Below are 13,375 nucleotides of genomic sequence, written 5' to 3'. Positions count from 1 at the left end.
GTTGATTTTTTTTTTGCCTGGCTCGAAAAGCCCCCTTGGTGAAAATTTTACCCTACACCCTAGTGTAGGGTGTGTTCCCTACACCCCCCTTAAGCTACGTCGTTTTGTAGCTGGGGTGGAGTTCTCATGTGCAGCTTCATTTGCCATTCTTTCCGTTTTTTTTTTCTTCCTCTTTTTTCCTTTTTTCTTTGTTTCTTATTATTCAAGCTATGTATATATATGATTTAATACCCTATTTTTTCTCTCTCTTCAATTGATCAACCTCTACATTTTTCTCTCGTTATTTCATCTTCTTCATTTGATTTTTTTTACGAATTTGATAATTGTTACCGATCATCAATGGCGAATTCTGCATCTGGAGATTGCGTTGATTTTGATCGTGATTGCGAGCGTGTGTTTCCTTCTGGAGTTCGTTTGGTTGATTCGTTGCTTCAACAAAGTGAGTAATTGTGATCATGATTTTGCAATTTTTAATCATCTCTACTTTGTTCTGTTATAATGTTCTGTTTATTTGAACTTAATTTATGTATTATTATTCATCTTCGATTTATGAATTTACTACTTTGATTACATTATAATGATTATGTAATTCGATTGTTATACTTTGTATGAACATTTTGTTGCTTTGTTTGTTTTCTCTGTGTTTTAGAATTGTGTGTTTTTGTTGTATATTTTGTTTGTTTTCTCTGTGTTTTAGAATTGTGTGTTTTTGTTGTATATTTTTTAGATTAATTTTATACTTTCAATTAATCATTTATGTTTTCTTATTTGTAGCTATTAATTTGTTTATGTTCAGTCTTAAAGTTATTTTTTATCATTTATTTTTACATTTTTATATCGATATTATGTGCAGTGGTAAATAATGAAGATACTGTTTAAAATATTATGTGTTGAAATTTTGCAATTAATCATGTGCTGTTTTAATATTGAACATTTTACTTATTTGTTATTGTTCATTCATGAAACTCTTTATGATCATTTATAATTGTATATTAAAACTTTGTGCAGTGGAAAAAAAAGGATGATATTGTTTATTTAGAAGCAGAAAAGTCTGAATTAAAGGATAAAGAATTTAAATCTGAAGATGAAGCTTTTGAAGCGTATAATGAATATGCTTTTAGGAAAGGTTTTGGAATTCGAATTGGGAAGAGTAAGAGAAGAAGAGATTATTCTTTTTTGATGAAAAGATTTGTTTGTTGTAATGAGGGATTCAAAGATAATAAGTGTAAGAATAAAAGGATTTATGAGAAGTTGGATCATCGAACTGGTTGTTTAGCTTTTGTGCAGTTTCATATTGATCATTTAGGGGTCTATACATGTACAAGACATGAAATGGTTCATAATCATGCTATGATTCCTCCTGAAAAAAGGCATTTGATAAGGTCTCAAAGGGATGTAAATAAAGAGCAACTTCTTTTCATTTCAACAATGAAATTGAGCGGAGTCAAAGTTACTGATTCTTTGAGGGTTCTAAAGAAGGAGGTTTGAGGATCTCCTAATCTTTCTTTTACTGCTTCTGATGCGTATAATGCATTTTCATCTGAAAAAGCTGCCCAAATTGAAGGATGTGATAGTAACCAATTGATTAAATATTTTGCCAAGAGACATGTGGATGAGGCAGATTTTTATTATGATTTTGAACAAGATGATAGTGGTGCTTTAGTTAGTTTTTTTTGGCGTGATGGTAGGATGATGAGAGATTATCATTACTTTGGAGATTTGTTGGTTTTTGATACAACTTATAGAACTAATAAATATGGAATGATATGTGCTCCATTTGTTGGGATGAACCATCATGGTAACAATGTCATGTTTGGTATGGGTTTTATTCTTAATGAGCGCACCGAGTCTTTTGATTGGTTGTTTGACACATTTTTGCACTCAATGGGAAGGAAAAGTCCCATTACAATTATGACTGATCAAGCACAAGCAATTGCAGCGGGTATAAGAAACATTTTTCCTTCAACTGTTCATCATCGTTTATGTGTATGGCATCTTGAACAAAATTCTAAGAAACACATTGGAGCATTGAGAGCTTTGGAAGGCTTTACAGATTTGTTTGGATATCTTTTGAAGTATTGTGAAACTCCTGCTGAATTTGAGTATTTCTGGAAAAGGTAAATTATTGTTTTATGTATTTATTTTTTATTTTTATTATGTTATATATTTGATTATTATGTGTTATAGATATGAACATTTAGTGTTTTATATATGATCATACATTTTTTTTTTTTTTTTTTTTTGTATGTTATCATAATATTATTAGTGTCCATATTGTTTATGATCATTATTCTTTATACAAATGTACATATTTTAATTTATATTTTGTTCATTTTTCAATTAATATGTGATCATTTCTGTTATACAGGATGTGTGATAAATACAAATGTGAAAATGATGATTGGTTATGTGATTTGTATAAAATAAAGGAAATGTGGTGTCCTGCTTATTCTAAGAAGTATTGGTCTGGTGGTATATTGTCCTCTCAACGTAGTGAAACTACTAATAAGTCAGTTTCACAACGTCTTAATAAGACTCAAGGTTTATGTGATTTTTATCATGTTTTTCTTGATGTCGTTTCTGAGTGGAGAAGTAAGGAAGGTGGAAGAGATTACAATACTTTGAGGGGTAATAGGCACCTAGCTTTTGCTAATATTGGTATATTAGTTCATGCAAGATCATTGTACACTATTCAAGCTTATGTGCTTTTTGAAGAGGAGTTCATTAGGGGGACAGCTTATGATCATGTTGATAATGGTTTGCGTTTTCCAGAATATTCATATCTTCTTTGGAGGCCTCGGAAGGATATAATTAAGCATGAAGTTGTTTTTAATAAGGAAACACATGCAGTTTATTGCACATGCATGTACTTTAGTGAGACTGGTTTACTTTGTTCTCATTCTCTTCGAGTACTTTAGTGTGCGTAATATTCCATAAGAGTATATAAGGAAACGATGGACAAAGGCTGCCATGTGTAGTCATGGTATTGAAGAACCTACTTTGAGGACAAATGTTGTGGCTACTAGTGTTTGGAGGTCACAAACAATCAGAAAGTTCGTGAAGTTGATAACAAGTTGTCAGAATTCTTTGAATGCAAGGGCAGAGGTTGAGTGTTATTTCAATCTGTTAAAAGAAAAGGTTGAGAGCGTATCAGGTGTAATTGACTTTAGTGAACCTATTAAAGAGGTTGAAATTGTTGATCTTGAGAACAAGAATCCTCCAAAAGCTAGGCCTAAAGGTGAGAGGAATGTAAGGCCTAAGAGTATCTTGGAGAAGCAGTGCAACAAGGCAAAGGGTAATTTCAAGAGGAAAAAGTCTATGTACACTCCTTACATAAGGGGTATAGGGCAAGCAGTTGTACAGGTATATGATCATTTCATATTTTCAAATTGATCATTTCAGTTTTCGTAAATGATCATTTATGTTTTTTTTTAAAAAATAGGAACTTGATGAGAACGGTTGTGTTGTTACTTATGCTAATTCTATTAGTGATCCCACTGAATTGATTGTTTTGAGCAATAAACGGGCTCAGGTAAATTCAAATGTGCCAAAAAAAACATTTTATTTATATTTTATTAATATTGATTTTTATAATTTAAAAATATAGGTTGGCTTTAAATCAGCTGTTGTAGAAGAAATTCCTTCTAGTTCTAAGGAATCAGATCATAGTATTTCCAATGATTTTGATCAGGTATGTTTGTTTGTTATTGATTATAAATTTATTTTATTTTTTGGCATTTATGATCTATATTATAATTTTTTTTATTTAATTTTTTATTTTTTATTTTTTTTTTTGGTTTTTTTGTAGGCTACTGGTGAAAGCTCTCTTTCATCCAGCATATCTATTGATGTTGATATTTCATCTATTGCTAAGGTTTTTTTTTTCCTTATTTGTTTGTATAAGTGTTTGTAACTGATCATATACTGGTTTATTAATGATCAATTTAATTTTTTTTTAAAGGCGAAGGATTTAAATCTTGAAGGTGTTTCTGCTGTTCAAGCTCGTTCTAATGTTGGTGCAAATAAAGGTGCTTCTGGTGTTAAAACTTACTCTCAAATTAATCCAAGGGTTCCAATTCATACTAGTGCGTCAACAAATCTCCTGTTGTTATTCAACCTACTGTTCCCAGGAATGTTCAAAATCCAACTCAGAATTGTTCAAACACCAATCCAGAAATGATCATATCCAACTCCAGGAATGTTCAATCAACAAATGTTCAAGTTATTTCTCCTACGGTTCAAATAAATGATCAAGGATTTCGTGTTCAGAATGTTCAAGTTACTCCTCCCACAGTTCAAAGAAATGATCAAGGTGCTCGTGTTCAAATTCTTCAATCAAGAAATGTTCAATTAGGTTCTAAAAAGATTTCTTCTAAGTATGATAGGTTGTTAGCCTTTTTTGATACAAGTGTAGCTAAACGTTTGGCTAATAAAGAAAAATAATTAGTATTCCAGAACTTTATAAACATTAGAATTTTTTGTAATGTTGATTTAATTACTATTTTGTAATTTTGAATTTTCGATCTACTATGTAAAAGACATAAATAATATATTTTATATAGTACTATTTTTAGTATATTTGAACTTTATATTAGAATTTTATATGTTTTTAAAATTATACATTTATCAATGATTACTTAGTCATTAGAATTTATATGTTTTAAAATTCTACATTTATCAATGATTATTTAGTCATTTGTATATGAACAAAAGTAAGAACCAACATCCAATTTATAAAACTTATAAAAAAACTTTCATTCAAAGATTAAAATGAAATATCAATTACAATAATATTAAAATAAAATATAAAAAACTTTCATTCAAAGATTAAAATGAAATATCAATTACAATAATATTAAAATAAAATCCATAAGTCTATTTCTTAAAAAAAAAAAATAGAGTCATATATAAGAAATGAACATGTACATAGTTGTAAATGAACATTTGAAACTACAAAGTTGCAAATTTTCTAGCTTTCCTTCTATTTGCTCTTGATTCAGTGTTTTCTTCAAATAACATCAGTTCTGCTGTGTATTGGAGCCTTAGCTTTCTAATTTGTTCCACCTGTTGAACAAAATGAATTGTCAAATTTTAATTAAACAATCTTTACTGTTTCATAAATGAACATTATATCTTAAATAATTGATCATTTATAACTCTTACATTGTTTGGTTTTAAATCACAAATCCAGCTCTCATTAGGATCAGCAGTGAAGGTTTCCATATGCTTCATAATGTAAACTCCACAGTTTGTATAGTCATTGTTGCTACGCCATTTCATCTTTTCCAAAACAACTGTGTACTCTTCAATTCTATTTGCATCTTCATATCCAAGGTGTTTCATGTACTCTGCCAATCCTTTTAACTGATAGAAAAAAGAGTAAAAATTGTTTAGAAGTTTGTATTGTGATGAAGACATGAACAATTAATAAAATATAATTGATCATGTATCCAAATATAAATGAACATATTATCTCACCATCATTTTTGGTTGTTCTTCATATTTTGCTTGGACTGATACATGTTTTGGTAGTTTTCTATAGTCAATTATATGAATTTTGTCTTCTATATGATTGACGCACGACAGAAAAAAATGTTGAGAAGTTGATACTGGGAAGAAGACCTGAACAAATTATATAATGTTATTGGACAATATATTGAATGTAATTGAACATTTGTATTAAACAAGAATTAATACATGTTTATATCCAACAATGCTGTCAATTTTATTCAACTTCAGTTCATTGTCAATTCTTTCTATGAAGGCTTTAATTCTTGTCTTCATTGATGATCCTTCTCGACAAACTCTATTTGTGCACATAATGTGCTGTTGAAATAGAAACAAACATATAGAAGTTAAATGAATTTTTAGCAATTATTTATCATAGGAAAATAGAATCAATAATATAAAAAAAGAAGAAAGACTAACATGAAGTATTGTTGAGAAATAAATCTTGTTTTTCGGCTTTTTATGATTAAGAAACCTTGCCCATCCATCTATGACACAATATGTCACTTCAACATCATCTCCAAGAGTTTTCATTTCATTTCTATTGATGAGATTCAAGCCATCATAGTATAAGAGTGCACTGCATTATGAACATTTAATAATATGAATGTGAACATATTTTTATAAAATATATTAAACCTTAAGTTTAATTAGTCTAAGTAATTACCTTTCATCTTTTCCACCAAGAGCAAAGTCTACTGCAATTTGGTTCATGGCTTTCTCATCTTTAAACAGATCCTTGTACTTGACCAAGTAAGGAGATCGGAAAGCAGGAGGAATTGTTTGCTTTTTGCGTTTTGGTCTTGTTGTTTAATATAAAATATTGTTAAATTAAGAAAATTATGAGGAACATAAATGAACATTTGAGTGTATATAAAAAAATTTGAAATTATACCTTTCAACCTTTTCCTTTTCAGTTTTTTTCTTCTTTTCTGCAATTGACCTTTTCTTTTCATCATTCCTGGTCATATTACATAACACAAATGTACATTTAGGTATATGAAAATGTTCATTATTATTTTTGAACATTTACTTAATATAAATAATGTACCTTTTTGTGACTTTTGAGGATGAAGCAACAATCTTCTTGTTTTCACTGAAAAGTCAAACAATGTCAGTACATATTAATAAAATATAAGCTTCTTATGTAACACCCTGAATCATTTTCAATTCATAAAATGAAAGATATTGATTTAACATAAACCACACATTCATATTACATATTACATATTACATAATGTACACACATACAATAGTTTGAGAAACTCCAGTTTCAAGTTACAACACGATAGTAACATAAGTTAAATTGTTCCATCTAGATATTTTATCCTTACTAATTACATAACCCTAATAGTAAGACATGTCTTCAAGATTTTACCCATCCACTTTTTCATCATTTTTTGTTTTTTCAAAAACATCTTCCTTGTTTTGTTTTCCACCTCCAATTGTGTTTTTTGGATCATCACTTTTTTCACCACCATCTGACCTATGGTCAGCATCAACCACTGAACCAGATCCTGCATCTAAGAAAAAATTTAATTAGATATAATATTATTTCTTTGTAAATGAACATTTGAGTATTTATAATTGAACATTATACCTGTTCTAGGCAATCCTTCATTATCTGACCTAGTGTCAGCATCAAATTTTGAACCAGTTGCTGCATCTAACAAAAAAATACAATTAATAATGAATATTTCTTGTTTGTAAATGAACATTTGACACTTTTTAATTGAACATTATACCAGTTCTAGAAAATTCTTCAATTCTTTGTTCTGAAGCTGCTGAAGTTTTACCCACATCCTTTTCTCCAGCTGTATTATAAATCATCATTTTGGAGATACACTAAGTTAATAGTATTTACACATAATAATTAGAAATGAACATTTCTACTTAAGTTTATGTACATAATTATTAAATATATGAACATATTACCATTTGTTGAAATTATTGGTTGTTCAATTATATTACCAAGTGTTGAAGAGGTGGGCCCTGTTTCTGTTTAGGACAATTTAGACCACAAATTTAGAATTTTTCATATAAAAATTAGGATATATAGTCTCTTTTAGTTAGAATTTACCAATGGCTGGAGAAGGTGGAGTCAACCCCAAGCTGAAAGCTTTTCTGATGTCATATTCTTGTTCTTTTTCCTTTCCCTTTTTGGTTAATTTCTTCCCAGTCATTTGCTTCTCAGTTGTTTGCTTTTCAGACCCTTGCATCAGATTCTTCTCAGCTTGTGCAAGTGCATTTAGGAAATCCTCACTGCCAAAGAATTCTTCATCTTGGCTTAGAATTGATGGTTCCCTAGCTGCCACCTTTCCTAAAACTTCATCAACTTTTTTCACCAAGTCATTTCCAGGGAAGATGTCCTTTGCCTTCACCAATTTTGAAGAAAGCTTTGACAGTTTTGAACAAGTTGTGTTTACCAGGGAAACAAAATCATCCATGAAAACCTATATGAATGAATATTAAAAATTATGCAGTTGAACATTTCAGATTATACAAATGAACATTTATGTTAACAAAAGTGATCATTTTATAACCTCAGGACTTTCTTCAACTTCTGCAGCAATCCTTGGTAGAATTTTCCCTCTCCCAAATCCCAATTCTAATTCAATCATCAACCTCTCAAGAACCATGTCTCTATTCCATGCAGATATGATAGGAAATGTTCTTGGAGGCCTTTTGTCTAACCTCTGAACTCTATCAAAATAGAACAACTACAAGAAAAAAGAAAACATGGAACAGAACATAAACAATAAAAAAGTGCATTTATTAAAATTTAAATGAACATTTTGTATCTAAGAATATACCATCAGAAATTGAAGAGGGCCTTTGTAGAACCCCTTGCCTTGCTGCTTTCTCCAATCAACATGACATTTGATAAGTGAGTCATATACAAACTGACACCAGTTCAAATTTTTTATGTTTTCTTTGTCCATCATAGAATAAAGAAATTTGAAATGGCATTGATTGTTTGATACACATTTCATCAAGCAGTTCACAGCCACTGCTAAAAAGTTAGTAATGAAATGTTCACTTGGTGGTCTGTTGTTGGTGAATTTATCATTTATGTATCCATTCACAATCTGCAAACAAAATGAACAAAACATTTATACTTTTGATCATTTAATGTATTTAAAATGAATATTTAAAACTGATCATACCTGACTCACTGATGGAGTTTTTCCTGACCATGATTTTCTCCATTTCTTCAGAAATTCTGCATACTCCTCACTAATTTTATCAGACTTTGGCTCAACAATTGGAATTTCTCCTGTAGGCAAGCCATAAACTACCCTAACATCCTCTACCTCAATTTCTATTTTTTCATTCTTTGGTAGTTCAAAACACTAGCTATTTTCTTCAAAACTTCCCAATAACCAATTACAGAACTTTTGATCAAGTTGAGGTAAACTAATGTCAAGAAGTGATCCTAACCCTATATCAACAACTTGTTGTTTTTGGGTAGGTGTCATCTTTTTTATCCATGCAATGAACTTCACATGTCCTCCTCTCTTTGAAGATTTCTCTTCCTCAAATTCATCTTCCTGAATTTCCTCAACTTCATCAGTTTCCATTGCTTGAACAATTTCAGTTTTCATTTTCTTTTTTCCCCTACCTTCAATCTTTCCTTCATCATACAGTACCATCTTTTGCTCCTCCTTTTCAGCCTTTGCCTTCACTGAATTCCCTTTCTTTGCCTGTTTCTTCCTTGGCTTTACTTCTTCCTCTTCCTCCTCTTCCTCCTCTTCCTCCACCTCATAATCATCCTCACTGACAGGCTCTGTTTCTGCTCTATAAACTGACTCTTCACTATCATCATCACTGTCAGTAGAACTTTCATCAGTAGGATCTTGAGATGGTTCATCTGATGGTACTTCTTGTATTTTTTTTCTCTTTCCAGCATTTCTCTTGGCAGGACTGACATCTGAAATTTAAATATATGATTTTGTTGAAGTACTGAAAATGTACAGTAAGCAAATGATAAAATGAACAAAATTGTTTTCTCAAATGATCATTCTGTATATAGAAATTGAACATTTATAATATATCATTATATACCTGCTTTTCTTTTGCCAGCAACCTTAGAAGTTTTCTTCACTTCTTCTGGAGTTTTCTTTTTCCCACCTATATATTGAAATTGAACATTAATGATATACCATCATAAATGATCATTCTATACATTAAGATTGAACATTTACCCTTTTTGCCTTGGTCTGGAGGATATTCAGCAGGAGCACCTGCCATTTTTCTGATTGGAGTAGGTGCTGGAGTTTTCTTTTTCCCACCTATATATTGAAATTGAACATTAATGATATCCCATCATAAATGATCATTCTATACATTAAGATTGAACATTTACCCTTTTTGCCTTGGTTTTGTACAACTTTTTTAGCAGAAGCACCTGGCAATTTTTTGGTTGGAGAAGGTGCCGGAGGATATTCAGCAGGAGCACCTGCCATTTTTCTGATTGGAGTAGGTGCTGGAGATGGTGCATCAGCTTCCTTTTGAATAGGAGAAGTCCTTGTAGACATTCTTCTCTTCTGTCCTATTTTTGCGGTTTCTTCAGCAGGTTCAACATCCTTCTTCTGGCTTCCCTTTTCAGATTCATCTAACAGAACATCTATTGTTTTAAAAAAAATTTATGTTAGTATATTTGAAAGTGTAATATTTATTGTGAAACAGAAAAGTATTATGATTACCTTGGCTCCTTGTAATTCTACCACTTGGCACAACAACAAGGCTTTTGTTTTTGTTTTTCCTTGCAACCATTTTGTATCTTGTTTTCATTTTGGTTGACTGATCACTTTTTTGTGATGATGGAGCTGTCTCCTCACTAAGTTTTGTGGAAACTTTATCATCATCTTGATCTAGAAGATGAGTTTCATCCTCAATTTGAACAAAATCAGGTGCAATTTGTGCTGCATATGAAATGATCAAATATAAAAGATTAAATAAACATTTATGTAAATTGGATGACAAATGTTTACTATATACAATATAAATGAACATTTCAGATAATGAATATGTACATTTTCCACTATTTACCTTTCGGATCTGTTGTCTTTGTAGACTCATCTTCCACAGTTTTCTCTTTAGGGATTTTCTCCTTTTCATGCTCTTTTTTTCCCTCTTGTCCTTCTATGAAAATTTAATTAGTTAACATTTGTATTTTTTTTAATCTTATTGAACATTCAATATTATGTAGATCCAATATGAACATTTTATGTAATAAAAATGTACATTTATAAATTTTTACCTTCTACACTTGTTGTCTTTGGAAAGACATCTTCCACAGTTTTGTCTTTAGGGCTTTTCTCTTGTTCAGTCCCTTTTTTTCCTTCTTGTCCTTCTATTAAAATTTATTTAGTTAAAATTTAATTTTTTTAATCTTATTGAACATTTAATATTATGCTTTTCCAATATGAACATTTTTTGTAATAAAAATGTACATTTTAAAATTTTTACCTTTTTCCACAGTTTTCTCTTCTACTGGCCCTTTTTCTTTCTTTTTTGCTTCACCTTCAAAAGTAATAGTATTGTTAAAATTGATATTTATGACTATTAAACAAAAATATTCAATAAATATGATCATTTACCTCTCCTGATTTCCTTGCTTGCCTTTTCCATTCTTTTGAGATTTCTCATAATTCTGATTGTCGATTCTTTGTACTTCCTATAAATGTATGATACTGTTATATAACTTTGAAATATATTCATTAATTGATTAAATTAATTCAATTATTTAAATTTAAACATACTTTGGGTTTTTCTCTATGTCTAAATGTATTTCTTGCATCTTGTCCTTTAATGTTGTTATTCTTGCATCATCTTTGGGTTTTCTGATAATTCATTAAAAATATGTTTGAATTTACAATTTTGATTAGTAAATAAAAAAATGAACATATAACTTATATTACTATTGGTCATGAGCAAACTTTTTTGTACTGATTTGCAAATGAACATATAGTCTATCTAAATTGAACATTTAAGTTTTCTTACTTTTGGCCAAGACTATTCTTTACTGGATTGCTTTGCACTTTTGGTTGAACTTCTTCTTGCTTGCTGAAATCAATATTAAGAAATACTTTAAATAAAAATGAAATAAATGGTACACAAATTAGATAGTTATCAAAAATGAAATGAACATTATACATATAAACTTACTTGTTTAAAGTGTATCTTTCATAACTATTACCATATTCATTTTGTTCTATAACCTTCTTTAGAGTTAATGGTTCAGATTTTCCATCTCTAAATTGAAGCAAGTGTATCACTCTAAATGGCACATCACTACATTATAAATTAATTACATGACATTAGTTTGAATGCATATCACTGAAATGATTATTATCATATTTATATATGTGCATGATGATTTAATGAAATGTACATTTGTTATTTAAATCTCAATGAATACTCAAATGAACAAATAAACATATATGATCATAATTATATCTATAAATGAACATTATGAGTATCAAATATGATCATATACAATGATGTTTCAATGAAATGTACTTTTGTTCTTAAATCTCAATAAATACTCAAATGAACAAATATAAATATATGATCATAACTATATCTATAAATGAACATTATGAGTATCAAATATGATCATATACAAATAACATATTAAACAAAGATAAAACCATTTTTTATCAAATACAACTAGCATATTAGACATGAACATAATATATTCTGTAAATGACTAATTACCTTGGTAGTGGAGACATTTTTAAATCCGTACCAATTGACTTGTTAATATCTTTTAAAAGTTCAGGATCTACAATTGGATCATTTTGGCGATTTTTTTTCAATTTGTCTACTCTTGACTGAAGAGGTACATCATCATCATCATCATCGTCTCTGTTTTATTTAATAAATTGTTAATTTTTTAGTTATTTTGTTAATTTTCAGTAAAATCTTAGAACAATTACTACAATCGCAATAATATGAAAAAAAATTAGGTTTCATACATAAAATTGAACAAAAATTAGGGTTCATACATTTCTTCAGGATTTGTCACTGATTTACTCGTCTCTGAAGTGTTCTTCTCCAAAGAGATACTACAATTGCAAAAAATTTTAACAAAAATTAGGTTTTACAAATAAATTCGCTCTATAATTTTCATCGCAAGAAAATGAACAAAATTACTTACTCTTTGGTAACATTTTGCTCTGATTTTCCAGTTTCATCTTGCATGTTCTTCTCTAAAGCGTTTTTTTGCAAAATCACTCTACAATCACAAGAAAAAGAACCAAAATTATGCTTCATACAAAAATTGTACTAAAATCGTAAGTAAATGAACAAAATTACTTACTCTTTATCAAAATGTTGCTGCGATTGTTTAATTTCATCTCGAATATCAGACATTTGAAGCAATTATGAAGTGTTTTGAAGCAATTTTGCAATAATTTGAAGAGAATTTCGTTCCGATTCGACGGTGTTGATGAGAGAGAAATTCTAGAGAAATGAAGAAGATGGTTTTTAGAGAGAGAATAATTTGAAATGGATAGTTTTTTTTTTAAATATATATATATATGTGGGGTAGGGGAAGTTATTTCTAATTTACAGCAGTTACTGTGGTTAGTGGGGGTAGTTATTGTAGTTTGTGGGGGTAGGGGAAAAACGCAAAACGCTGCGTTTTGTAGGGGGTGTAGGTTATGGTACCTACACTAGGGTCTAGTGTATACTAATTACCCCCTTGGCCTGAGCGTTTTGGATGGATATGGATCCAACTTTTTGACCCGGCCTGCTATATAGACTGAAATTTTAAGCCTTGGCGGCCGAATCCGGCCCACCAAGTGATCACCTAAATTTGGGAGAGAATCAGGTTCATTTCATGCCAGCACATTAATCA

At 29.9% G+C, this 13,375-nt stretch overlaps 2 protein-coding genes and 1 long non-coding RNA gene across 4 annotated transcripts; 2 read left to right on the top strand and 1 right to left on the bottom strand.

The window, feature by feature from the left end:
* The first annotated feature begins 339 nt into the window (after nt 1-339).
* Nucleotides 340-2,918, top strand: LOC145625243 (protein FAR1-RELATED SEQUENCE 5-like). The gene is made up of 5 exons (XM_081678311.1): nt 340-439; nt 854-873; nt 1,009-1,482; nt 1,603-2,117; nt 2,369-2,918. The coding sequence occupies exons 1-5, from the start codon at nt 340-342 to the stop codon at nt 2,916-2,918; spliced, it is 1,659 nt and encodes a 552-aa protein (XP_081534437.1).
* Nucleotides 2,919-2,954: 36 nt separating this feature from the next.
* LOC145614976 (uncharacterized) lies at nt 2,955-4,450 on the top strand. Of its 2 annotated transcripts, XM_081670068.1 has the most exons (5): nt 2,955-3,363; nt 3,443-3,532; nt 3,608-3,691; nt 3,809-4,028; nt 4,131-4,450. In XM_081670068.1, exons 1-4 carry the CDS (start codon nt 2,971-2,973, stop codon nt 3,911-3,913), a joined length of 672 nt encoding a protein of 223 aa, XP_081526194.1. In that variant the 5' UTR covers nt 2,955-2,970; the 3' UTR covers nt 3,914-4,028; nt 4,131-4,450. The 2 variants fall into 2 exon arrangements, with proteins under 2 accessions (XP_081526194.1, XP_081526185.1); XM_081670059.1 differs by lacking the exon at nt 4,131-4,450 and having other exon boundaries at nt 3,608-3,904.
* A 3,747-nt stretch (nt 4,451-8,197) lies between these two features.
* On the bottom strand, nt 8,198-8,814 carry LOC145614970 (uncharacterized). Its single transcript, XR_014107196.1, has 3 exons — nt 8,676-8,814; nt 8,322-8,597; nt 8,198-8,211 (listed from the first exon to the last, which is right to left on the bottom strand). It is a non-coding gene; the product is annotated as an uncharacterized LOC145614970 (long non-coding RNA).
* Nucleotides 8,815-13,375: the final 4,561 nt, after the last annotated feature.

This window comes from Chenopodium album, chromosome 3 (assembly GCF_948465745.1).
Source record: "Chenopodium album chromosome 3, dcCheAlbu1.1, whole genome shotgun sequence".
Lineage (NCBI taxonomy): Eukaryota > Viridiplantae > Streptophyta > Magnoliopsida > Caryophyllales > Amaranthaceae > Chenopodium > Chenopodium album.
This window is presented reverse-complemented; position numbering and strand designations above follow the sequence as displayed.

Excerpts from the sequence above, each read along its gene's own strand:
- LOC145625243 (XM_081678311.1), top strand. The coding sequence starts at position 340 with ATGGCGAATTCTGCATCTGGAGATTGCGTTGATTTTGATCGTGATTGC. Across the intron at positions 440-853 it reads TGATTCGTTGCTTCAACAAA|TGGTAAATAATGAAGATACT; the intron begins GTGAGTAATTGT and ends TATTATGTGCAG. Across the intron at positions 2,118-2,368 it reads TTTGAGTATTTCTGGAAAAG|GATGTGTGATAAATACAAAT; the intron begins GTAAATTATTGT and ends TCTGTTATACAG.
- LOC145614976 (XM_081670059.1), top strand. The coding sequence starts at position 2,971 with ATGTGTAGTCATGGTATTGAAGAACCTACTTTGAGGACAAATGTTGTG. Across the intron at positions 3,364-3,442 it reads TAGGGCAAGCAGTTGTACAG|GAACTTGATGAGAACGGTTG; the intron begins GTATATGATCAT and ends TTTAAAAAATAG. Across the intron at positions 3,533-3,607 it reads TGAGCAATAAACGGGCTCAG|GTTGGCTTTAAATCAGCTGT; the intron begins GTAAATTCAAAT and ends TTAAAAATATAG.